General features: G+C 49.7%; 1 protein-coding gene across 1 annotated transcript in view; it reads right to left on the bottom strand.

The window, feature by feature from the left end:
- LOC119966923 (dynein heavy chain 8, axonemal-like) overlaps positions 1–27383 on the bottom strand; it is a 1786259-nt gene that overhangs the window by 376531 nt on the left and 1382345 nt on the right. Inside the window, exon 58 of the mRNA XM_038798881.1 lies at positions 10671–10780. Within this exon, the coding sequence (XP_038654809.1) occupies positions 10671–10780 (110 nt within the window). The remainder of the gene's footprint in view (positions 1–10670; positions 10781–27383) is intronic.

Raw genomic sequence — 27383 nt, 5'->3', positions numbered from 1 at the left:
TTTGTCGGCCCTCGGGATACTCCACGTTAGCGTGGAGCAGCTAGACCCTCTCGACCAACGGATCCGATTTGTGCGCCCGCACGTTCTTCCGGAGCAGGATGGGCCCAGGGACTGCCAGCCAGGTCGGGAGCGGGGTCCCTGAGGAAGACTTCCTGGAGAAGACAAGAAGGCGTTCGTGAGGAGTTTGATTAGTAGAAGTGCAGAGTAGAGACCGGATGGAATGGAGGGCGTCTGGGAGGACCTCCTGCCAGCGGGAGATTGGGAGATTTCTGGACCGTAGGGCCAGTTGAACGGTTTTTCAGACCGTGCCGTTCTCCCTCTCGACCTGTCCGTTACCCCGGGGGTTGTAACTGGTCATCATGCTTGAGGCAATGCCCTTGCTGAGCAGGAATTGATGCAGTTCATCACTCATGAAGGAGGACCCCCTATCACTGTGTATGTAGGCGGGGTATCCGAACAGGGAGAAAATGGTGTGGAGGGCTTTTATGATGGTGGTTGTGGTCATGTCGGGGCAGGGGATGGTGAATGGGAAACGGGAGTACTCGTCAATCACGATGAGGAAGTACGTGTTGCGGTTGGTAGAGTGGAGGGGACCTTTGAAGTCCATGCTGAGGCGTTCAAAGGGACGGGAAGCCTTTGTCAGATGCGCTTTCTCAGGACGGTAGAAGTGCGGCTTGCACTCCGCGCAGATGTGGCAGTTTCTGGTGACTGTCCTCACCTCCTCGATGGAGTAGGGCAGGTTGCGGGTCTTCACGAAATGGAAGAAGCGGGAGACACCCGGGTGGCATGGAGGGCTCGGAGGCGGACCACTTGTGCGTTGGCACAGGTGCCGTGGGACAGAGCATCGGGAGGCTCGTTTAGCTTCCCAGGACGATACAAGATGTCATAGTTGTAGGTGGATAACTCAATCCTCCGCCGTAAGATCTTGTCATTTTTGATCTTGCCCCACTGTGCATTGTCGAACATGAAGGCCACCGACCGTTGGTCTGTGAGGAGGGTAAACCTCCTGCCGGCCAGATAATTCCTCCAATGTCGCACAGCTTCCACTATGGCCTGTGCTTCCTTCTCGACCGAGGAGTGGCGGATTTCGGAAGCATGGAGGGTACGCGAGAAGAAGGCCACGGGCCTGCCCGCTTGGTTGAGGGTGGCTGTCAGAGCTACGTCAGACACGTCGCTCACGACCTGGAAGTGGAGGGACTTGTCGATGGCGCGCATCGTGGCCTTTGCGATATCCGCTTTGATGCGGCTGAAGGCCTGGCGGGCCTCCGACGACAGGGGGAAAGTAATAGTTTGTATGAGGGTACGGGCGTTGTCAGCGTAGTTGAGGACCCAATGAGCGTAATAAGAGAAGAACCCGAGGCAGCGCTTCAGGGCCTTGGAGCAGTGAGGGAGGGGGAGCTCCATCAGGGGGCGCATGCGTTCCGGGTCGGCGCACTACGTAGCTGAGGATGGCTAGGCGGTCGGTGCTGAACACGCATTTTTCTTTGTTATAGGTCAAATTCAGGGGTTTTGCGGTTTGGAGGAATTTGCGGAAGTTGGCGTCGTGGTCCTACTGATCGTGGTCGCAGATGGTGACATTATCGAGGTACGGGAAAGTTGCCCGTAAACCGCATCGGTCGACCATTCGGTCCATCTCTCGTTGGAAGACCGAGACCCCGGGCGAAGGTCTCCAACCCCCAGCAGGGTCGGAGAATCGCCTGGGGCCGCCTAAAATCCGGCCCCCGCTGTGGCAGAGATTCTCCGCCACCCGGGAAGTGGCGGCGGTGGAATCTCGCCACTCCGATCGGAGAGGGCCCTGCGGTGATTCTCCGGCCCGGATGGGCCGAAGTCCCGCCGCTGGGAGGCCTCTCCCGCCGCCGAGGTTTGAACCACCTCTGGAACGGCGGGATCAGCGACGCGAGCGGGCCCCGGGGTGCTGGGGTGGTCGGGGGGCGATCGAACCCCGGGGGGTGCCCCCACGGTGGCCTGGCCCGCGATCGGGACCCCCCCGCTCAGACTCCGGGCCAGTGCCCTGGGTGCACTATTTCTCCTTCCGCGGCCGCCACGGCGGAAGCGGAAGAGAACCCCACATCGCGCATGCGCCGGCAGTGATGTCAGCGGCCAGCTGCCGCTGACGTCACTGCCGGCGCATGCGCCGACCGGCGAAAGCCTTTCGGCCAGCCCCGCTGCCGGGGGCGCCGATTTTTTGCGCCAGTCTTCTGGTGCCAACCGCTCCGGCGCGGGGCTGGCCCCCAAAGGTGGGGAGAATTCCCCACCTTTGGGGAGGCCCGACCCCTGAGTGGCTGGCGCCACTCCCCTACGCCGGGACCCTCCGTCACGCCGGGTAGGGGAGAATCCCGCCCCCCGTTTGTGACACCGAAGGGAACCCTTAAAAAGTGGTAGAGCCGCCCGTCCGCCTCGAACGCAGTGTACTTGCGATCGCTCGCGCGGAAGGGCAGCTGGTGGTAGGCCGACTTCAGATCTACCGTGGAGAAGACCTTATACTGTGTGATCCTGTTGACCAGGTCGGATATACGGGGGAGAGGGTACGCGTCCAGCTGCGTAAACCTATTGATGGTCTGGCTGTAGTCTATGACCAACCTGGTAAGTGACTGGTAAGTAGTTTCTCTTTTTCTTTTCATTGTCTAATTTATTTATTTTTACTTTGAAATTGTAGTTGTTTAAGTTTACCTAAGGTTTAAGACATGGCAGGAGATCCCAGACCCGTGTCATGCTCCTCGTGTACGAAGTGGGAGCTCAGGGACACGTCCACTGTCCCTGGCTCTTTCACGTGCAAGAAGTGTGTTCAGTTGCAGCACCTGTTAGACCGCTTGACGGCTCTGGAGCTGCGGATGGACTCACTTTGGAGCATCCGCGATGCTGAGGAGATCGTGGATAGCACGTTTAGCGAGTTGGTCACACCGCAGGTGAAGCTCACTGAGGGAGATAGAAAATGGGTGACCAAAAGACAGCAAGAGTAGGAAGGCAGTGCAGGTGTCCCCTGCGGTCATCTCCCTGCAAAACAGATATACCGCTTTGGATACTGTTAAGGGAGATGGCTCACCAGGGGAAGGCAGCAGCAAGGTTCATGGCACCGTGTCTGGCTCTGCTGCACAGCACGGTAGGGAGAAAAATGGCAGGGCTATAGTGATAGGGGACTCGATCGTAAGGGGAATAGACAGGCGGTTCTGTGGACGCAATCGAGACTCCAGGATGGTATGTTGCCTCCCTGGTGCAAGGGTCAAGGATGTCTCGGAGCGGCTGCAGGACATTCTGGGGGGGAGGGTGAACAGCCAGCTGTCGTGGTGCACATAGGCACCAACGATATAGGTAAAAAACGGGATGAGGTCCAACAAGCGGAATTCAGGGAGTTAGGAGATAAACTAAAAAGTAGGACCTCAAAGGTAGTAATCTCAGGATTGCTACCAGTGCCACGAGCTAGTCAGAGTAGGAATGTCAGGATAGATAGGATGAATGCGTGGCTCGAGAGATGGTGCAAGAGGGAGGGATTCAAATTCCTGGGGCGTTGGGACCGGTTCTGGGGGAGGTGGGACCAGTACAAACCGGACGGTCTGCACCTGGGCAGGACTGGAACCGATGTCCTAGGGGGGGTGTTTTCTAGAGCTGTTGGGGAGGGTTTAAACTAATGTGGCAGGGGGATGGGAACCGATGCAGGAAATTGGAAGGTAGTAAAACAGGGACAGAAGCAAAAGGAAGTAAGGGGAAAAGTACAAGGCAGAGAAGACATAGTCAAAAATCAAAAAGGGCGACAGGACAAGGTACAGTGACTGAGGGGAGCTCAGTGAATAGGCCCAGTAATACTAAAAGGACTAAAACTGGAGATGTTAAGATTCAAAACAGAGGTAAAAAAACCAACATAAGTGTACTTTACCTGAATGCTCGTAGTATTCGGAATAAAGTAAATGAGTTGATGGCACAAATCATCGTGAATGACTATGATTTAGTGGCCATTACTGAAACATGGTTAAAGGATGGTCACGACTGGGAGTTAAATATCCGACGGTATCAAACTATTCGGAAGGACAGAGTGGATGGTAAGGGAGGTGGTGTTGCTCTGTTATTTAAGGATGACATCCGGGCAATAGTAAGGGATGACATCGGCGCTATGGAGGATAAGGTTGAATCCATTTGGGTGGAAATCAGGAATAGTAAGGCGAAAAAGTCACTGATCGGAGTAGTCTATCGGCCACCAAATAGTAACGTTATGGTGGGGCAGGCAATAAACAAAGAAATAACTGATGCATGTAGAAATGGTACAGCAGTTATCATGGGGGATTTTAATTTACATGTCGATTGGTTTAACCAGGTCGGTCAAGGCAACCTTGAGGAGGAATTTATAGAATGTATCCGCGATAGCTTCCTAGAACAGTATGTAATGGAACCTACGAGGGAACAAGCGGTCCTAGATCTTGTCCTGTGTAATGAGACAGGATTGATTCATGATCTCATAGTTAGGGATCCTCTCGGAAGGAGCGATCAAAATATGGTGGAATTTAAAATACAGATGGAGGGTGAGAAAGTAAAATCAAATACTAGTGTTTTGTGTTTAAACAAAGGAGATTACAATGGGATGAGAAATGAACTAGCTAAGGTAGACTGGGAGCAAAGACTTTATGGTGGAACAGTTGAGGAACAGTGGAGAACCTTCCAAGCGATTTTTCACAGTACTCAGCAAAGGTTTATACCAACAAAAAGGAAGGACGGTAGAAAGAGGGAAAATCGACCGTGGATATCTAAGGAAATAAGGGAGAGTATCAAATTGAAGGAAAAAGCATATAAAGTGGCAAAGATTGGTGGGAGACTAGAGGACTGGGAAATCTTTAGGGGGCAACAGAAAGCTACTAAAAAAGCTATAAAGAAGAGTAAGATAGAGAATGAGAGTAAACTTGCTCAGAATATAAAAACAGACAGCAAAAGTTTTTACAAATATATAAAACAAAAAAGAGTGGCTAAGGTAAATATTGGTCCTTTGGAGGATGAGAAGGGAGTTTTAATAATGGGAGATGAGGAAATGGCTGAGGAACTGAACATGTTTTTTGGGTCGGTCTTCACAGTGGAAGACACAAATAAAATGCCAGCGACTGATAGAAATGAGGCTATGGCAGGTGAGGACCTTGAGAGGATTGTTATCACTAAGGAGGTAGTGATGGGCAAGCTAATGGGGCTAAAGATAGACAAGTCTCCTGGCCCTGATGGAATGCATCCCAGAGTGCTAAAAGAAATGGCTAGGGAAATTGCAGATGCACTAATGATGATTTACCAAAATTCACTAGACTCTGGGGTGGTCCCGGTGGATTGGAAATTATCAAACGTGACACCACTGTTTAAAAAAGGAGGTAGGCAGAAAGAGGGTAATTATAGGCCAGTGAGCATAACTTCGGTAGTAGGGAAGATGCTGGAATCTATCATCAAGGAAGAAATAGCGAGGTATCTGGATAGAAATTGTCCCATTGGGCAGACGCAGCATGGGTTCATAAAGGGCAGGTCGTGCCTAACTAATTTAGTGGAATTTTTTGAGGACATTACCAGTGCAGTAGATAACGGGGAGCCAATGGATGTGGTATATCTGGATTTCCAGAAAGCCTTTGACAAGGTGCCACACAAAAAGTTGCTGCATAAGATAAAGATGCATGGCATTAAGGGTAAAGTAGTAGCATGGATAGAGGATTGGTTAATTAATAGAAAGCAAAGAGTGGGGATTAATGGGTGTTTCTCTGGTTGGCAATCAGTAGCTAGTGGTGTCCCTCAGGGATCCGTGTTGGGCCCACAATTGTTCACAATTTACATAGATGATTTGGAGTTGGGGACCAAGGGCAATGTGTCCAAGTTTGCAGATGACACTAAGATGAGTGTTAAAGCGAAAAGTGCAGAGGATACTGGAAGTCTGCAGAGGGATTTGGATAGGTTAAGTGAATGGGCTAGGGTCTGGCAGATGGAATACAATGTTGACAAATGTGAGGTTATCCATTTTGGTAGGAATAACAGCAAACGGGATTATTATTTAAACGATAAAATATTAAAGCATGCCGCTGTGCAGAGAGACCTGGGTGTGCTCGTGCATGAGTCACAGAAAGTTGGTTTACAGGTTCAACAGGTGATTAAGAAGGCAAATGGAATTTTGTCCTTCATTGCTAGAGGGATGGAGTTTAAGACTAGGGAGGTTATGTTGCAATTGTATAAGGTGTTAGTGAGGCCACACCTGGAGTATTGTGTTCAGTTTTGGTCTCCTTACTTGAGAAAGGACATACTGGCACTGGAGGGTGTGCAGAGGAGATTCACTAGGTTAATCCCAGAGCTGAAGGGGTTGGATTATGAGGAGAGGTTGAGTAGACTGGGACTGTACTCGTTGGAATTTAGAAGGATGAGGGGGGATCTTATAGAAACATTTAAAATTATGAAGGGAATAGATAGGATAGATGCGGGCAGGTTGTTTCCACATGGAGGGTGAAAGCAGAACTAGGGGACATAGCCTCAAAATAAGGGGAAGTAGATTTAGGACTGAGTTTAGGAGGAACTTCTTCACCCAAAGGGTTGTGAATCTATGGGATTCCTTGCCCAGTGAAGCAGTTGAGGCTTCTTCATTACATGTTTTTAAGGTAAAGATAGATAGTTTTTTGAAGAATAAAGGGATGAAGGGTTATGGTGTTCGGGCCGGAAAGTGGAGCTGAGTCCACAAAAGATCAGCCATGATCTCATTGAATGGCGGAGCAGGCTCGAGGGGCCAGATGGCCTACTCCTGCTCCTAGTTCTTATGTTCTTATTCTTCTCTCCGGTCTTTACCACCAGAACTTGTGCTCGCCTGGGGCTGTTACCAGTCTCCCCGGACAGGCACCGGAATGTGGCGACCAAGGGCTTTTCACAGTAATTTCATTGAAGCCTACTCGTGACAATAAGCGATTTTCATTTCATTTCATTTTCATTACTAGCCTCGATGACCCTTTCCTTCAGAAGCCGCTGGACCTCAGACCTGATGAAGACCTGGTCCTGGGCACTGTATCGTCTGCTCCTAGTGGCGACAGGTTTGCAATCCGGGGTGAGGTTTGCAAACAAGGATGGGGGACTTTGTGGGTCGCGAGGCTGCAGACAGTGAGGGGAGGTATAGGGCCGCCGAATGTAAATGTTAGGCTCTGGAGGTTACACTGGAAGTCTAACCCCAGGAGTGTGGCCGTGCAGAGGTGGGGGAGGACGAAGAGACTGTAATTTTTAAACTCCCTCCCCTGGACCGTGAGGTCCGCTATACAATACCCCGTGATCTCAACCGAATGGGAGCCAGAGACCACGAAGATTTTTGGTTTTCGGGATGGACAGGAAGAGAGCAGCGTCTTACCATGGCAGGGTGTATGAAACTCTCTGTGCTCCCGGAGTCCAGCAGGCAGGACGTTTCGTGCTCGTTGAGCAGGACCTTCATCGCCGCCGTAGAGGAGGTGCGGGGTCAAGACTGGTCCAAGGTGACTGATGCGAGTCGTGGCAGAAGATCTTAGTCGTCATCGGGCGATGAGTAGTCACCCGCACCGGGGTACTCGGAGCCGATCCAAGATGGCGGCGCCCACTGATCGCACATGGCGGGATGGACAAAATGGCGGCGCCCGTCCCCCGCACGTGGATTTGGAAAAACAAGATGGCGGCACCAAGAACGCACGTGGCGTTGGGGGATGGGGACGGAGAAATTCGCAGGCCGCACGGGGCCCTCAGAGAGAGACGGGGCGGCGTCCCGCAGTCGCTGCCCGGGACCACAATGACCGCTTTGACCTGGCAAACCGACAGGAAATGGCCCTTCTTACCGCAGCCCTTGCACGTTGCCGATTGGGCTGGGCAATGCTGTCGGGGGTGTTTTGCCTGTCCACAAAAATAGCAACGGGGCCCAGCGGGGTTTCCAGGGCATCTTGCAGCACAGGCCTGAGGCGATTCAGCGTCCATAGGGGAAGGGGAAGCTGAGTTCCACGCTGCCCAGGTTGTTGCCACGCAGTCGGGGGCATATGAACGGGCGATTCTGTATGCAACGTCTAGAGAGTTCGCGAGAGCCCGTGCCTCCGTGAGGCCCAAAGTTTCCTTCTCTAACAGTCTGTGGCGGATTTGTGGGGACAGCATACCCGCAACAAAGACGTCTCGGATTAACAGTTCGCTGTGCTCATTAGCAGAAACTTGTGGGCAGCTGCAGTTCCTCCCCAGTACAATGAGAGCACGGTAAAAATCGTCTAACGACTCACCAGGGATCTGCTGCCTCGTAGCCAGCAAGTGGCGAGCGTAAACCTGATTCACCGGTCGGATGAAGTGTCCTTTAAGCAGTTCCATGGCGGAGTCGTAGTCGGACGTGTCCTCGATGAGCATGTAGATGGTGGTGCCGACGCACGAGTGGAGGATGTGCAGCTTCTGCTCCCTCGTCGGTACATTTTCCGCCGTACTGAGCTAGCTGTTGAAACAAGCTAGCCAGTGCTTGAATGTAGCTGCTGCGTTAGCTGCGTGGGGGCTGAGTCGTAGACACTCTGGCTGGATGCGGAGCTCCGTCCTTTCAAATCTTGTTGATTGAATTGATGCGCGATCAATGACTACTGAAACGAGGATGTAGTCCGAATTGAAGGCTTTAATCAACAAGATGTTTCCCCAGCAGCTCGAGTACCGAAAGAAGGTCGGCTACTGGGAAACACGGGTTCTTATACATCACCTCACTGGGCGGAGCCACCTTACGTTCCGACCAATGAAATGCAAACACTTGGGTCAATGAGCAGCGTGCCTTCTCCACCAATGGTAGCTCACACTCCCAGGTACTGTAGTACCTCTAGTCATACTACCACAGAAGGCTAGCAGCCACTCAGCATAAAGTCCCTGCTTTACCTGTGGATACGGCCTCAGAATGGCAATCCGTGGCCGCACAAGCACACTGCCGTGGCCTGTGGCTGCCACGCCGTGCGCAGACTAAGCCTGCCAAAAACTTGCCCCTTTAATCCCCCCCTCAGCAGTCCCCATCCGAAGCCCCCCTGCCAGCAGAACAGCTCCCACCCCCCCCCCCCCCCCCCCCCCGACTGTGGCGGCACTGGACACTGTCCGCAGCCACTATGCGAGGTCCCCGACTGTTGTGAGGATATGCGCTCCACGCCGTCGGGATCTCGGCCCATCAGGGGCGGAGCATCGGGGGAGGGCCTCGGGTGACATGCTGAGGCCATCCATACGTGTGGCGTACTCCCCAAGTACGCCGTTTATGAGGGGGCGGAGCAAAAACGCTGCCACCCCCGACTCCAGCGTAAATGTGGATTCTCCGGCTGATCGCGAATGCGATTTCGGCGACAGTGATCGGAGAACCCCGCCCATAATGTGGATTTCTTAACCTAAATTCCATCACCATTTTCTGAAGGTTTCAGTTGCCCACCTATATTTTTCTCTGGTGCAAAATGAGCTTTGTTAGCAATGTCAGTGATATATCCCTAATTGACCTTGAGAATTGGAAAGTGGCCTCAGTCTGTATGGTGTTGGTACAATCATAGTACTGTTTGGAAGAGAGTTCAGGGATTTTTACAAAGCAGGATAGAGGAACAGTGATAAAAAACGGATTAAAGAGATATGGGAAACAGGTAGGAGGGTGGATTTGAGTCCAAGAGATCAGCCATTATCTGATTGAATGGCGGAGCAGGTTCCAAGAGCTGAATTGTCTACTTGTGCTCCTAACTCCTATGTTCCTCTGTTCCTGTGGTATAATTCCAGGCTGGTGTGTGGCTTGGAGGAAAACTAACAGGTCGTGGTCATAGAATCATAGAATTTACACTGCAGAGGGAGGCCATTCGGCCTATCGAGTCTCCACCGGTCGTTGGGAAGAACACCCTACCCAGCCCACACCTCCACCCTATCCCTGTAACCCAGTAACCCCACCTAACCTTTTCTGGACACTAAGGGCACTTTTTGCATGGCCAATCCACCCAACCTGCACGTCTTTGGACTCTTTGGTCATGCATTTGGAACGTGCTGTTAAAAGACCCTTGGTGAGTTACTGTAATAAATATTCTGGATGGTAAACATTGCTACCATAGCTGTGGAGGGGGTGAATGGAGTGCCAGTCAAGCTTTGCCCTGGATGGTGTCAAGCCTGAGGCTCGTTGAGCTGCACTTGGTGCATGCACCACCACATTTCTGATTTGTGCCTTGTGTGGTCATGCTGTGAGAAGTCATGAAGTGAGTTACCTCACTGCAGAATTCCCAATCTCTGATCTGTTCTTGTATCCACGCTATTTCTGCTTTTCCTCTAAAGCATTTGCGATATGTCAGGTGTGCAGTATTCTCTGCCCAAAGGTGGTTCCTTGGCCCAAAGGCTGGTCTTTGGCTCATTGCCTATTAATACTTCATCCTCAGCTGTTTTTTTGGCAATTCTGTCAATCAGTTTGCCACTCAGGAGTAGGTCCCAAATTTACCTCAGCCAGAATGGGAATTGAACCTGCAATGTTGACATTATTCAAAACCACATACCAGCTCTACCGAACCCAACTGAGCTAACCAGCCCTTCTGTATAGTTTGGCATATGTCCCAATATCTATTCCTTTTATGAACAATTTTATTACCTCTATTTACTTTAAAAATATAAGTTGATGTTGTTTATTCTCTTGTGAGGAATAGGTCTGACAAATTGATATTCATTACATCCTCAGCACCTTTAATTAAGAAAAATATTTACAACAGTGTGGTTACCTTTGTCCACTGCCAGAGGATTCTGCTGACAGCAACAAGTTTTGTTATCATGTTACTGATGGCAGGCTGGAAGTTTCTAGAAGATTGAAAGTATCCATTTCCAATAATTCCTGGCCAAAATAGAACAAAAAGTCCAATCTCGTTATTTCCATGAATAATTATATATAACAAAATGCAGCCAACATCTTTGATTTTCTTATATACTCGAGAACAATGCCACACTCTAAAAAACTCAAGTAATTCAGGAGACTAGAAAATGACTATGACAAGTTTCAATGTGATCCAATGTTTTTAGAGGAAATAAATGCTTGTGGATTTTATTCTCATGAATAGGAGAGTCGCTTGCAGGAAGTTCCATTCGCTGAAATGAGTGTTATTCAGAATATCCTAAATCTCCAGTTTGCTCTCTGAGAGACACGACATCTAATTTTCCACTATTCACAATCAATTCATGAGAATGCACTTCAGATAACTGCTTTCCTTGATAATCTTTCTCAATAACATGCTCTTTTCCCAAGTGAAGTTCACAATTATGAAATATAGAACATCGTACATAGAACATACAGTGCAGAAGGAGGCCATTCGGCCCAATAAGTATGCACTGACCCACTTAAGCCCTCCCTTCCACCCTATCCCCGTAATCCAATAACCCGTCCGAACCTTTTTGGTCACTAAGGGCAATTTATCACGGCCAATCCACCTAACCTGCACGTCTTTGGACTGTGGGAGGAAACCGGAGCACACGGGGAGAATGTGGAGAATCCGCACAGACAGTGACCCAGCGGGGAATCGAACCTGGGACCCTGGCGCTGCAAAGCCACAGTGTTAGCAACTTGTGCTCCGTGTTGCCAACAAAAAAGGACAGGAAAGACCAATTGCCTCTTGTGTGTCAGTGATGGATGGAGTGGATATTGGGGGTGGTGGAATGGGCGCGAATCAAGCAGGCTGTTTTTTTTCCTGGATGCTATGCCTGGGGACAGCGGGCAGCATAATCAAAGACCCCTCGCACACGGCTTACTCACTCTTCCAACTTCTCACATCGGGCAGGAGATACAAAAGTTTGAGAACACGCACAAGCAGATTCAAAAACAGCTTCTTCCCCGCTGTTAACAGACTTCTAAACGACCCTTTTATTGACTGACCTCATTAACACTCCACCCTGTACGCTTCACCCGATGCCGATGTTATGTAGTTACACTGTGTACCTTGTGTTGCCCTATTATGTATTTTATTTTATTCCCTTTTTATTTTCATGTACTTAATGATCTGTTCAGCTTCTCGCAGAAAAATACTTTTCACTGTACCTCGGCACACGTGACAATAAAGAAATCCACCTGTCATGCATCTTCAGTGTTTTTGGAGCTGTGTTCATCCATGAAAGGGGAAAGTATTCCATCACACTCCGGACTGATGCCTTGTTGATGGTGGACAGACTTTGGGGATTCAGGAGATGAGTCTCTCACCACAGAATTCCCAGTCTCTGACCAGCTCTTTCAACCATTTACATGGCTGGTCCAGTTCAGGTTCTGATCATTGGTAACCCCCAGTATGTTGATAATGGGGGATTTAGCAAAGGTAATGTCATTGAATGCTAGAGGGAGATGGTTGATTTCTCTTTCATTACAGATGGTCATTGTCTAGCACTTGTGTGGCACAGATGTTACTTACCACATATCAACCCAAGCTTGGATATTGCCCAGGTGTTGGGACATGTGGGCACAGATTGCTTCAGTAACTGAGAAGTTACAAATGGTGTTGAACATTGTGCAAATATTAGTAAACATCCCCACTTCCAACCATGTTGGAAAGATGAAGCAGCTGAAGACAGTTGGGCCATGGACATGAACTGAGGAACTCCTGTTGTGATGTCCTGGAACTAAGATAATTTACCTCCAACCACCACAACCATCTTCCTTTGAGCCAGGTATGACTCCAATCAGCAGAGGATTTCCTCCTGATTCTCGGTGAATTCAGATTTGGTAGGAATACTTGATGTCACATTTGGTCAAACGCTGCCTTGGTGTCAAGGTCAGTTTTCTCTGATTTGAAGGCAGCACAGTGGCACAGTGGTTGGCATTGCTGCCTACGGCACTGAGGATCCGGGTTTGAATCCCGGCCCTGGGTCACTGTCCGTGTGGAGTTTGCACATTCTTCCCGTGTCTGTGTGGGTTTCACCCCCACAACCTAAAGATGTGCAGGATAGGTGGATTGGCCACGCTAAATTGCCCCTTAATTGGAAAAAATAATTGGGTACTCTAAATTTTTTTTTAAAAGTTTTCTCTGATTTGTACAGGCATTTAATCGAATTCCCCCAGCAGGGGCGCAGAATTGCGGAGGGCCCAGAGAATACCGGGTCAGGCCCACTAATATGCCAACACCGTTTACTGTACGTGCGGAGTGGAACGCATTGATGCCGCTGCCGAGGCCACGATGAATTGCAAATTGGCATGAAACCGGCACCTGCAACGTTTCAGCGGCAGAACCAATTCTCCTCCCAATCGCGTTTCCCGATTCCGGCATCGGCCGACGGAGAATCCCGCCCACAATGTTTTGGCCCCAATTATTTTCTGTAGTAATGGATTTTACAGGCCAACCACTCTCTGGGTGAAGAAATTTCTCCTCATCTCAGTCCTAAGTAGTCTGTCCCGTATCCTCAGATTGTGACCCTTGGTTCTGCACTACCCCACCATCAGGGACCTCCTTCTTGTATCTACCGTGTCTCATCCTGTTAGAATATAGGTTTCCATGAGGTCCCCCTCATTCTTCTGAACTCCAGGGAATACAATCCAAACCGACACAATCTCTCCTCAAACGCAGTCCCGCCATCCCAGTAGGGTAAATCTTCGCTGCACTTCCCCTACAGCTAGAACATCCTTCCTCAGATAAGGAGACCAAAACTGCACACAATATTCTAGGTGTGGCCTCAGCAAGGCCCTGTGTAATTGCAGCAAGACATCCATGTTTCTGCACTTCTATCATCTCATTATGAAGGCCAACATACCATTTGCTTTCGTTACCGCCTGCTGCACCTGCATGCTTACCTTCAGTGACGAGGACACCCAGGGCTTGTTGCACAGTTCCCTCTCTGAATTTATAGCCGTTCAAATAATTTGCCTTTCTGTTTTGATACCAAAGTGGATAACCACACAATTATCCACATAATACTGCATCTGCCATGCAGTCATCCACTCACTCTACTTGTCCAAATCACACTGAAGGATCTCTGAAACCGCCTCATTGCTCACCCAGCTTTGTCATCTGCAAATTTGGAGATGACGTACGGGAACACCCAGGTCTCGTTGCACATTTTCCTCTCTGAATTTATAGCCAATCAAATAATAATCTGCCTTTCTGTTTTTGATACCAGTGGATAACCTCACATTCATCCATATGATACTGCCATGCATTCGCCCACTCACTCAACTTGTCCAAATCACATGAAGCATCTCTGCATCCTCCTCACAGCTCACCCTCCCAACCAGCTTTGTGTCATCAGCAAATTTGGAGAAGTTACATTTAGTTCCCTCATCTAAAACAATGTGTGTACATCATTGAAAAAACATTGAAAGTCGCTTATTGTCACAAGTAGGCTTCAAATGAAGTAACTGCGAAAAGCCCCTAGTCGCCGCATTCCGGCGCCTGTTCAGGGAGGCTGGTTCGGGAATTGAACTGTGCTGCTGGCCTGCATTGGTCTGCTTTCAAAGCCAGCGATTTAGCCCTATGCTAAACCAGCCCCCCCCCCCCCCCCCCCCCCCCCCCCACCCCTGCCACCTGGGTAAGCCCGTTTCAACTCACCATGCTGCTCTCACGTCCACATGTCCATCCTTGGCCTGCTGCAATGTTCCAGTGAAGCACAACACAATTTGCAGGAACAGCTCCTCATCTTCCGATTAGGCACGTTACAGCTTTCCGGACTTAACACTGAGTTAAGTTTGCAGATGACAGCAAGGTTGGTGGAGTGGCAGATCATGTTGAGGATTGTTGGAGGATACAGCAGGACATAGATAAGTTGGAGACTTGGGCAGAGAAATGGCAAATGGAGTTTTATCCAGACAAATGTGAGTTAATGCATTTTGGTAGGTGTAACATCGAGGGGAAATACACCGTAAATGGCAAAACTCTCAGGAATATAGAAAGTCTAGAGAGATCTGGATGTGCAGGTCCACAGATTTTTGAAAGTGACAACACAAGTTGACAAGGTAGTCAAGAAAGCATACAGAAGGGCAGCAAGGTGACACAGTGGTTAGCATTGCTGCCTATGGCGCTGAGGACCCGGGTTCGAATCCCGGCCTTGGGTCACTGTCCGTGTGGAGTTTGCATATTCTCCCCGTGTCTGCATGGGTTTCACCCCCACAACCCAAAGATGTGTAGGGTAGGTGGATTGGACATGCTAAATTGCCCGTTAATTGGAAAAAATAATTGGTTACTCTAAATTTTAAAAGAGAAAGCATATGGAATGCTTGCCTTCATTGGATGGGGCATTGAGTATAAAAACTGGCAAGTCATGCTACCGTTGTATAGAACCTTGGTAAGGCCGCACTTGGAATATTGTGCATAATTCTGTTCGCTACACTACCAGAAAGATGTGAAGGCTTTGGAGAGGGTGTGAGTTGGTTTACCAAGATGTTGCCTGGGCTGGAGGGTGTTAACTACGTGGAGAGGCTGAATAGACTCAGACTGTTTTCATTAGAACGACGGAGGTTGAGGGGCGACCTGATAGAGGTCTACGAGATTATGAGTGGCATGGATAGAATGGATGGGCAGGCACCCTTTCCTAGGGTGGAGGGATCAGTCACCAGGGGGCATAGGTTTAGGGTCCGTGGGGCAAAGTTTAAAGGAGATGTGCGAGGCAGATTTTTTTACACAGAGGCTGGTGAATGTCAGGAACGTGTTGCCAGGGAAGGTTGATGAAGCAGATATATTAACAGCATTCAAAAGGCACCTTGGATAGAACAGGCATAGAGGGATACGGCACGAGGAAGTGCTGAGGGTTTTGACCAAAGGTGGTATCATGACCAGTACAGGCTTGGAGGGCCGAAGGGCCAGTTTCTGTGCTGTATTTTTCTTTGTTCTCTTTGTTCTCTGATCTCTCTCCATCACCTTTCCCCCATTTTTATTTCTGTCAATTAATTTTAATTTTAATTTCTTTCATTGATCTGTTTATCCCCTCCCCTCCCCCCACTCCACTTTAGCCAACTGTTCCTAGTTTCCCTTTGCACACTGCTCACCTTTGTTCTGCCATTCACACGTTTTTATCTCTTTATGTGCCACCATCAGCACCCTTCTTAGTCTTAATCACCCCCATTTACATTCCTTTTATCATATGCCCTCGACATGTTTGTCTATCTCCAGCTATCGCTAGCCCCTTATCCTCCCCCCCCACCAAATACAGTATAAATGTGATCCCATTTCCAGTTCTCACCAGCTTTGACAAAGCATCGTCCAGACTCAAAACGTTAGCTCCATTTTCTCTCCAAGATGCTATCAGACCAGCTGAGATTGTCCACCATCTTAAGAGACACAGGTACTACTCAAACTCACTTGCTGGAGACAGACTTGGGGCGCGATTTACGGTGAGCAGCGATTCTCCCCTGGCCGATGGGCCGATTTCCAAGGCCTTTACGGCTGTTTTTACGAACTAAAAACACACCTGCTCTCACCGTTCGTAAAAGCGGCCGTAAAGTGCCGTTCTGGGGAACCATGGCACCCATTGGCACGGCCGCACCACGGCCGTGCCAAGGGTGCCATGGGCCCGCGATCGGTGGGCAGCGGGTACTTACCCCGCGCACTCTTTCTTACTCCGCCGCCCCGATGGATCCGTCCGCGGGGCTTCTGAGGGGCATAATGGCCCGCGCATGCGCGGGTTTCACGCATATGCGTGATGACGTCATCCGCGCATGCGCGGGTTGGAGTCGTCCAATCCGCGCATGCGCGGCTGACGTCATCATACGCGTCAGCCTTTGCTAACTTTGGCGCGTGGGCTTAGCAAAATTCGTTAAGCCCGCGATGCCGGAGTTCACGGCTGCGCAATGCTAGCCCCGACTGGGGAGCAGAATCGGGAACCGGGCGGGGGCTCGGAGGCTGCCGTGAAACACGGCCGTTTTCGTGGCAGCCTTCACAACCCGCCGCCTTTGGGGAGAATCGCGCCCTTGGTTTTCGCTCCAGAGAGCTCAATGAAAGCTAATGGCCGGGATTCTCCGATCCCTAAACGGGTCGGAGAATCAGCGAGGGGGCGCGAGAATCCCGTCATGCCGCTCCGACGCTGGGCGCTCGCGTCAGCGTGCCCGCCGTGGCGCCGGTCAGGGACCATCAAAAGCGGCCCCCGTGGCGATTCTCCATGCTCGAGTGCCTGCTGAGTTCCGCCGACGTGGTTTACATATGGTCCCACCCAGCAGGACCTCAGTGTTGTGGCTCTGGGGGCCGTCCTGGTAGGACTCTAGGGGGAGCCGACTCTGGGGGGGCCTCCACGGTGGCTAGGCCCACGATCGGGGGCTACCGAGCCGTGGGCGTGCTCATTCCGGGGGGGAGCCTATGTTCCTCTGCGCCGGGCCCCTGTAGGGCTCTGCCATGTTACCCAGGGGCCGGCGCGGATAAGGCCATGGCGCACATGCACGGACCCGCGGCGGCCATGTAGGGCCAGCTTTCGGCGCCGGAGAAGCACGCAGTGCTCCGGCGCCGTTCTTGCCCCGAAGAAGAGGAGAATTCCTGGGCCTGGAGGCCCGTTGACGCCGCCGTCACTCACGCTGGTTTGACGTCAACACTTGCCTGTGATTCTGGTGAATCCCGGCCAAGGTTTTAGTAAATGGGATAGGTGGGAATTAATACCCAGTTCCATTGTACAAAGTACAATTGGAGTGTGATTTAGTGTCAGGACCAGTAGTTGTTGGAGTGGTTAAGAAATTCCAAATGGACAGAGTGGACATACTTTTAGGGAATGATTTGTGATGAGACCATCAATTCACTCGAAACACGATTGGAAGTAAACTGTGGTTTTAATAGTCTTACAACTGAGCCTGCCTGCGACCAGAAGAACTGAGGGCAGGCTCACACAGCTGCAGCACATTATACTTCCGGTAGTGGGAGCGGCCATGGGCGGAGCCTTGGGCGGAGCCAAGGGTTGAGCCTGTACAAGCTCCTCATCTCCCCCTACGGGCAGAGCCGCGCAACGTCTCACAGACAGAGCCCACAACGACACAATGCTATACAATACAATACAGTGTGAATTACATGCACCACAATTTGGCAGTTGTGAAGGTGGTAGCTTCACTTATGATTACAGAACCCGAGGGAGGTACTGCAGATAGCACGTGATATACCAACAGTAGGGCATGTTGGAAATAGAAAAACCCATTGGGCATTAAATGACTCAAAGAAAGAAATGTTGAAAGACATTGATCACTTATTAAATGACAGTGATCGTGAATCTGATTCTGCTACAACTGATGAAATTATCTCGACAGGGTTGATTCCTCACAGAGATTTGTCAAAGATAAAATCTAGTAAAGAACCAGATTCTGAGAACCCCAAGACTGAAGATGACCCAAAGAAAGAGGAGCCCGAATCTAATTGTAATGACAGGGATGTGGGCAGCACGGTAGCACAGTGGTTAGTACGGTTGTTTCACATCTCCAGGGTCCCAGGTTTGATTCGCAGCTTGGGTCACTGTCTGTGCGGAGTCTGCACGTCCTCCCATGTGTGCGTGGGTTTCCTCCGGGTGCTCCGGTTTCCTCCCACAGTCCAAAGGTGTGCATGTTAGGTGGATTGGCCAGGCTAAATTGCCCTGAGTGTCCAAAATGGTTAGGTGGGGTTATTGGGTTACAGGGATAGGTTGGAGGTGTGGGCTTAAATAGGGTATCTTTCCAGGGGCCGGTGCAGACTTGATGGACCGAATGGCATCCTTCTGCACTGTAAATTCTATGATTCTATGGATGAAGATTCAGGGCAGCATGGTGGCACAGTGGTTAGCACTCCTGCCTCACGGCACCGAGGTCCCAGGTTCAATCCCGGCCCCAGGTCACTGTCCATGTGGAGTTTGCACATTCTCCCTGTATTTGTATGGGTCTCACTCCCACAACCCAAAGATGTGCAGGGTAGGTAGATTGGCCACGTTAAATTTCCCTTTAATTGGAAAAACTGAATTGGGTACTGTAAATTTATTGAAAAAGGGATAAAGAGTCAGACGAGAGTTCTGAATCCATTGTCAGTTCTGATTATGAAGTAATGATAACAACTGCAACTGAACAAACCTGTCACTAATTGATCTTGAACAAATGGCAAGTAATTCTTCCAAAGCTAGGGAAGAAGACAGCAAGTCGGAAGAAAAAAGTGACTTGGACTTTGTTAAAAGTAATTTGTTACCATTGAAGGAAAATACACATGATAGCATGGCATCAGTTGTTCAGAGCGAGGACAGCAGGGATTGTGAAGCAACACCAAGCAAACGGCTGATTAACCCGCACCCATTTAAACAGTGTCTCTTCAAGGTAGACAGACCCAAGTAGTGATTCTGTCAATTAAAACCAGGGTTGGGATTCTCCATCCGGCCAACTCTGTTTTCCGGCGCCATGCGCCCCTGCCGGCAGTGGGATTCTCAGCCAGCCAACGGAGTTTCCCGTTGTGGACCACCCCATGCCGTCGGGAAACGTGTGGACATGGTGCACTGCCAGTGTGGCAGGGGATCCCGCTGATGGAAAAACCCATTGCAGAAAGTTCTTGGAGCTAATAAAGTGCTATCATCTGATTCTGAAAATAAAGAGTTGAATTCTGGAAAGCACAATTTTTTTCAATCCATATTACTAAATGGAGATCAGGGCTGTGCTTACAGGTGGGCAGCACACTGGCACAGTGGTACAGTGCAGAAGCAATGCAGCGACCTGAAGGCAGCTTTAAGGGCACTCCATGCTGCCACCACTGAGCAAAGCAAAGCTCAGTGGACCACGCTAAATGCCAAAAGCAGATTGCGGAACTACAATCACTGCTTTCTGTTCAAAATGGGTTCCAAACCACATTTGGCATGCACTTAGAAGAAGAAAATGGCCCAGATTGGCAGGAATTGAACGAGACAGCACAGCGATATGTTCAGGGAACATGTGCGCTTGAAACGCAGCAGAAGAGGAAAGCACCCCAACCCCCCACAGAACAGATAGCACCCGCACCCATGAATCCAGTCACCACCCAACACAAAGCATCCGCAGACGACTCACCAGATTTCACTTACACCACCTCCTTAACCGTGACCCAATTACGGGACGCGTGTGCCAAAATCACACCATTCCTCTCCACCTCAGATCCGCACCAATTCTTCGCGAGAGTAAAGCAACAGGCGACCATGTACGGCCTGGATGAGCGTGAGCAGGTGAAGCTCACCGTTTTAAGTCTAGACCCCTCAGTGGTAGCAGCCCTTCCAGACCCACAGAACGTTGGAGGAGGCACCCCAGAAGAGATGCACACATCGATCCTTGATGCGATAGGATATTACAGAGGTGACCCCGTAGAAGGCCTAAACAAGTGTAGGCAAAAGAAAACCGAGCACCCCACAGTATTTGCAGGAAGGCTGTGGATACATTTCACGGCAGTATTTGGGAACTTAGATCGCGCCCATCTAACCCCAGACAACATGGCTAAATGAACCCGCACCCTTATCTCCCATGCCACAGAGGCAGGACAGAAAGCGTGTGCGAATTATGACCCATCAGAAGACGCACATAATGAGAAATGGATACTCAAAAGGTTGTACCGCGCTTGGGAGCAATCTGTACAGAGTAAGCCCACAGTTAGGAAACCCGAAGATCAGCAGGCAGAGGCTGATATTCAGGCAGTGAGAGCGCACCAAAACCCCGCCTGAAGGAAAGAACAACCCCCCGCAGAAGCCACAGGAATGTTTCAACTGTGGTCAGTTAGGACATTTTGCAAGAGAGTGCAACACCCCGCAGAAATCTCAGAGAGGCCAACAGACAGGCACTCTGAATAGAAATAGAACAAAGCCCATTCATAGTATAGGGACTCATTCAGGACTGACGGTGTTCGGGCCCCCCACTTGGGTCTGTGACACCCTTTGGGACAGGTCCGGACGACCAGTAGTCACAGCAAAGATCCGGGGACAGCCCATAGAATTACTCTGGGACACAGGAGTGTCCCGCACGACCATAAATTCCTCCAATATGTACCAAAAGGACACGTGGCCCACTACAGCCACAATCACACTCAGCGGCTTTACAGGCCACTCACAGCTGGGACACATTACAGCCCCTGTACACATTCAGCTAGGGACCATTACCACCAGACACCCCATTGTTTTAGTAGATCTGCCCCACACAGCAGAACACATACTGGGCATTGATTTTATGAATGCACACAGCCTGTCGTCCGACCTAGTCAATCAGTGTGTCTGGCGAATGGCAAGGTCAGAAAGAGCCGCCGCAACGCTCACAGTAGGTGAGTATGAAAACAGGATTAGCGCAGTAGGAGAGTGTTGCTTTGATCCGACCACGCTCTCCACAGACAAACAGGTTAGGGCAGTTTTGAAAGACAACAGATCAGCATTTGCCAGTCACAGGCACGACTGCGGCAGAATGACTGGATCGTTTCAAATTGCAGGACCTGACCCTAGACCCCAACGGCAATATGGATTTCCCCAAGAGGCAGAGGGAGAAATCACAAAAGTTATAGACAGCTTATTAGAGCAGGGCATACTATGATCAGTAGCCTCAACTAATAATGCCCCGATTTGGCCAGTGAGGAAGCCCGATGGAGCATGGCGACTGATCATCGATTATCGGGATCTCAATAAAGTCACCCCCGCAGTATCCCCCACGGTAGCAACAAGTCCCGAGACCATGCTCAAGCAGGGACTCAATTCACGATTCTTTACGGTTTTGGACATTAGCAACGGCCTCTGGTCCATCCCATTGGCGAAGGCGTGCCAGTACAAATTCGCATTCACTTTTAAAGGTCAGCAGTACACATGGACATGCCTTCCACAAGGATTCCACAATTCCCCCTCCATTTTCTACCTACAGCTGGCAAATGGATTATCAAAATTTTCCCGACCCGAATGTCTGGTCCAGTATGTGGATGATCTACTACTGCAGACAGACACCAAGGCAGAGCACATCACGCTTCTGCCTGAACTCCTGGAACTACTGCAAACAATTGGATGTAAAGTGAACCCCAGAAAGGCCCAAATATTGGAGAGTAAAGTGATGAATTTGGGAACAATCATCACGCACGGCAAACGCGAGATCGAGTACAAAGGACTTGGCTTGATTGTCAAATTGCTCCTTCCCCAAAATGTTTCAGACCTCCGGTCGTTTTTAGGACTGGTTGGGTACTGTCGGAACCATATTGACGGTTTCGCGACAAAGGCAGCCCCCCTTTCAGACCTGCTAAAGAAAGGAGCCCCTTGGGAATGGCTTCCGCAGCATACGGATGCTGTGGACGATTTAAAAAGAGCCCTTATCGCAGTCCCCGCACTCCAAGTTCCAGACCCACTTTCCCCATATGCAATTGAGGTAGCAAGCACAGATCTGACCCTCTCGGCCGTGCTCCTTCAGGAACGGCACGAGCAGCTAAAACCAGTGGCTTATGCCTCCCGACTTTTAGACCCAGTAGAGCAAGGATTTTCAGCCTGCGAAAGGCACCTACTCGTAGTATTCTGGGCAGTGCAGTACTTTTCGTACATAACCGGACTGAATCCCATCATGATTTTGACTGAACACACACCCACACAGCTCCTATTAGACGGACGACTGAAGGACGGTTCAGTTTGTCAAATCAGAGCAGCTAGGTGGACCCTTTTATTGCAAGGACGGGACATCACAGTGAAATGGACAAAGACACACACCTTTTCAGCAGATAACCTCCAGTACCCAGGAACACCCCATGAATGTGAGATAATATCCCCTCTTCACAATACAGGACCCTTTATTGCGAAGACACCCCCCAGGAAGATAGGGAGTTCACCCCAGTGCCCCCAGCACACAGATGCGTGCACACCTTTGAGGATTTATGTGGATGGTTCATCCATCGTTTTAGATGGCAAATGTATTACTGGATGCGGTATATACGTGGAGGACGTGCAGGGCTGCGCCCTTGAAGAGATTGCATTGCAACTTCCAGGTCACTTAGGCGCGCAGGCAGCAGAACTTGCTGCAATCGCATATATAGTGGACCACCCAGATTCGTTCCCCAGCCCAGCTGATATATATTCGGACAGTTTAACTGTGTTCCTACCCCTGTGGAAGACAAGAGGTTTTGTTTCCGCAGACGGTAAGCCCCTCCCATCAGCCCCATTACTTCGACATATTTTAGAGAAGGCAAAGGACAGGACTTTTGGAATAATAAAAGTTAGAAGTCACCACCGTTCTTCCCCACCCGGGAACGTGAAAGCAGACGCATTGGCAAAAGCAGGTTCCAGACGTGGTTACTTTTGGAACCCCCCCCGAATGCGCCCCAGAAAGCGCCCCAGTTAGTGCAGTACAGATGTCACAGATTAACATTGAGGATTAGTCGCAGCCCAAAAACAGGATAGCAACCTCAGGGAGATTGTTAAAGGAAAGTACCCAGCCCCGTTCGAAAGATTTAAAAGATCACTGACCACCCATGAGGGTATTGTTTTAAAAGACACTTTGTGTGTGGTTCCTGAACAGGACAGGAATCAATTAATTTGTTTATTCCACGATGGTCATGGACACCAGGGAATAGACCCCACCACAGCCCACTGAGACAGCTCTGTTGGTGGCCAAATTTAAAAGACGATGTAACACATTACATTGAAAATTGCCTTATCTGTGCACAGAATAACCCGGAGAGATATTCAAGGAAAGCACAGCTCAGTCACACTCGCCCCGTTAATGGCCCCTGGACTAACCTCCAGATTGATTTTATAGGTCCATTGCCCCCGTGCAGGAATGGCTATAAATACGTTTTGGTAGTGATTGACACATTCACTAAATGGGAAGAAGCATTCCCAACTCGAACCAATACAGCGAAAACAACGGCAAAGATTTTGACACACCACATCTTTACAAGATGGGGACTCGCCCAAAGCATTGAATCAGACCAAGGTTCTCATTTCACAGGACAGGTCATGAAGAACGTCCTGACTATATTTGGCATTTCACAAAAATTCCACATCGCATACCACCCTCAGTCGAGTGGTATCGTGGAGCGCATGAATCGGACTCTAAAATCAACCCTTAGAAAGATGGTCCAGGAGAATAACACGACTTGGGATTCAGTCCTCCCATTCGCGCTAATGTTTTTGAGAAACACTGTTTCGTCTTCAACAGGTTTCACCCCACACACACTCATGACCGGACGCCCCATGAAAGGTTCGGAATTCCTTTTAGAACTTGACTTGACCAGCCCCGAGGTGACGGCCCTCACCCACGAGACTGCAGTCAAACAATTGGTAGAAAATGTAAGATCGGCTCAGCTACCAGCCGCGGTAAAGTTAGGGACAAGAAAGAAACAGAGCAAGGCCTGTTTCGACAAAACGGTACACGCCACTGAGTTTGCAGTAGCGCAGCAGGTCATGCTCTCTGTCTACAACCCCAGTACATTCCTTTCACCCAAATATTCTGGCCCCTATTCCATTGCAGATAAAGTTAGCCCTTCCGTTTACAAAATAAAGTACCTCAGTTTGCACTGGAGTGCTGAGCTTGTGGCATTTGAGTGCTACAGTGAGAGTTTGGTGACTGAGGGAGTAAAAGGGTTATTTAAAGTCTAGTATTTCTTTTATTTAGTTAATTAACTTAAAAGTTGCTGTTTGGTCTATAAGAAGGTGAATTTTGAATCAGCTTTAAACAAGGTTCTACTTGGACTTACTTGCAGCTGGAGCTTGTTAATTAGTTAATTGCATTAGGCCAGTTTTTAGAAGCTAGAGTCACAGTATAAATAGGGGCTAGATACAGTGCAGACTTTGTTTGCACTGGAGTGCTGAGCTTGTGGCATTTGAGTGCTACAGTGAGAGTTTGGTGACTGAGGGAGTGCTGAGCTTGTGGCATTTGAGTGCTACAGTGAGAGTTTGGTGACTGAGGGAGTTAGGTGAGGAGGGAGTAAGGTACTCCTTTCATTTAATTTCCTATATTTATCAAAGAGCGTGAAGGGAACCAGGAGTTTAGAGTACAGCTGACTGGGAGCAGAGTCGGAGGGCGGAGGTCCAGTTGGTCCACAGGGCAGCTAATTCTGTAAAGTAAGAGGGGATGGAGGCTAGGGCAGTTGCATGCTCCTCCTGTAGGATGTGGGTGGTGAGGGATACCACTGGTGTCCCCGCTGACTATACCTGCGGGAAGTGCACCCAACTCCAGCTCCTCAGAGACCGTGTTAAGGTACTGGAGCTGGAGCTGGATGAACTTCGGATCATCCGGGAGGCAGAGGGGGTCATAGAGAAGAGTTACAGGGAGGTAGCCACACCAAAGATACTGGACAAGAGTAGCTGGGTTACAGTCAGGGGAAAGAAAACTAACAGGCAGACAGTGCAGGGATCCCTCGTGGCCATTCCCCTTCAAAACAAGTATACCGTTTTGGATGCTGTTGGGGGGGATGACCTACCGGGGGAAGGCCCCAGCGGCCAGGTCTCTGGCACTGAGTCTGGCTCTGGGGCTCAGAAGGGAAGGGGGGAGCATAGAAAAGCAATAGTAATAGGAGATTCAATGGTTAGGGGAATAGATAGGAGATTCTGTGGTCGCGAGCGAGACTCCCGAAAGGTATGTTGCCTCCCGGGTGCCAGGGCCAGGGATGTCTCTGATCGTGTCTTCAGGATCCTGAAGGGGGAGGGTGAGCAGCCAGAAGTCGTGGTGCACATTGGTACCAACGATGTAGGTAGGAAAAAGGGTGTGGAGGTAATAAACAAGTTTAGGGAGTTAGGCTGGAAGTTAAAGGCCAGGACAGACAGAGTTGTCATCTCTGGTTTGTTGCCGGTGCCACGTGATAGCGAGGCTAGGAATAGGGAGAGAGTGCAGTTGAACACGTGGCTGCAGGAATGGTGTAGGAGGGAGGGCTTCAGGTATTTGGATAATTGGAGCGCATTCTGGGGAAGGTGGGACCTGTACAAGCAGGACGGGTTGCATCTGAACCAGAGGGGCACCAATATCCTGGGGGGGAGGTTTTCTAGTACTCTTCGGGAGGGTTTAAACTAATTTGGCAGGGGAATGGGAACCGGATCTGTAGTCCAGCAACTAAGGTAGACGATAGTCAGGACGCCAAAGCACGTAGTGATGCAGTGGGGAAGGTAACAATGACAAAGGAGAGTACTTGCAGGCAAGGAGATGGGTTGAAGTGTGTATACTTTAATGCAAGAAGCATCAGGAATAAGGTGGGTGAACTTAATGCATGGATCGGTACTTGGGACTACGATGTGGTGGCCATCACGGAAACTTGGATAGAAGAGGGGCAGAAATGGTTGTTGGAGGTCCCTGGTTATAGATGTTTCAACAAGATTAGGGAGGATGGTAAAAGAGGTGGGGGGGTGGCATTGTTAATTAGAGATAGTATAACAGCTGCAGAAAGGCAGTTCGAGGGGGATCTGCCTACTGAGGTAATATGGGTTGAAGTTAGAAATAGGAAAGGAGCAGTCACCTTGTTGGGAGTGTTCTATAGGCCCCCCAATAGCAGCAGAGATGTGGAGGAACAGATTGGGAAACAGATTCTGGAAAGGTGCAGAAGTCACAGGGTAGTAGTCATGGGCGACTTCAACTTCCCAAACATTGAGTGGAAACTCTTTAGATCAAATAGTTTGGATGGGGTAGTGTTTGTGCAGTGTGTCCAGGAAGCTTTTCTAACACAGTATGTAGATTGTCCGACCAGAGGGGAGGCCATATTGGATTTAGTACTTGGTAATGAACCAGGGCAGGTGATAGATTTGTTAGTGGGGGAGCATTTTGGAGGTAGTGACCACAATTCTCTGACTTTCACTTTAGTAATGGAGAGGGATAGGTGCGAGCAACAGGGCAAGGTTTATAATTGGGGGAAGGGTAAATACAATGCTGTCAGACAAGAATTGAAGTGCAGAAGTTGGGAACATAGGCTGTCAGGGAAGGACACAAGTGAAATGTGGAACTTGTTCAAGGATCAGGTACTGCGTGTCTTTGATATGTATGTCCCTGTCAGGCAGGGAAGAGATGGTCGAGTGAGGGAACCATGGTTGACAAGAGAGGTTGAATGTCTTGTTAAGAGGAAGAAGGAGACTTATGTAAGGCTGAAGAAACAAGGTTCAGACAGTGCGCTGGAGGGATACAAGATAGCCAGGAGGGAACTGAAGAAAGGGATTAGGAGAGCTAAGAGAGGGCATGAAAAATCTTTGGCGGGTAGGATCAAGGAAAACCCCAAGGCCTTTTACACATACGTGAGAAATATGAGAATGACTAGAGTGAGAGTAGGTCCGATTAAGGACAGTAGCGGGAGATTGTGTATTGAGTCTGAAGAGATAGGAGAGGTCTTGAACAAGTATTTTTCTTCAGTATTTACAAATGAGAGGGGCCATATTGTTGGAGAGGACAGCGTGAAGCAGACTGATAAGCTTGAGGAGATACTTGTCAGGAAGGAAGATGTGTTGCGCGTTTTGAAAAACTTGAGGATAGACAAGTCCCCCGGGCCTGACGGGATATATCCAAGGATTCTCTGGGAAGCAAGAAATGAAATTGCAGAGCCGTTGGCAATGATCTTTTCGTCCTCGCTGTCAACAGGGGTGGTACCAGAGGATTGGAGAGTGGC

Source organism: Scyliorhinus canicula, chromosome 6 (genome assembly GCF_902713615.1).
Source record: "Scyliorhinus canicula chromosome 6, sScyCan1.1, whole genome shotgun sequence".
Lineage (NCBI taxonomy): Eukaryota > Metazoa > Chordata > Chondrichthyes > Carcharhiniformes > Scyliorhinidae > Scyliorhinus > Scyliorhinus canicula.
Note: the sequence above shows the minus strand (reverse complement) of the source record. Positions and strands in the feature narration are given on the sequence as shown.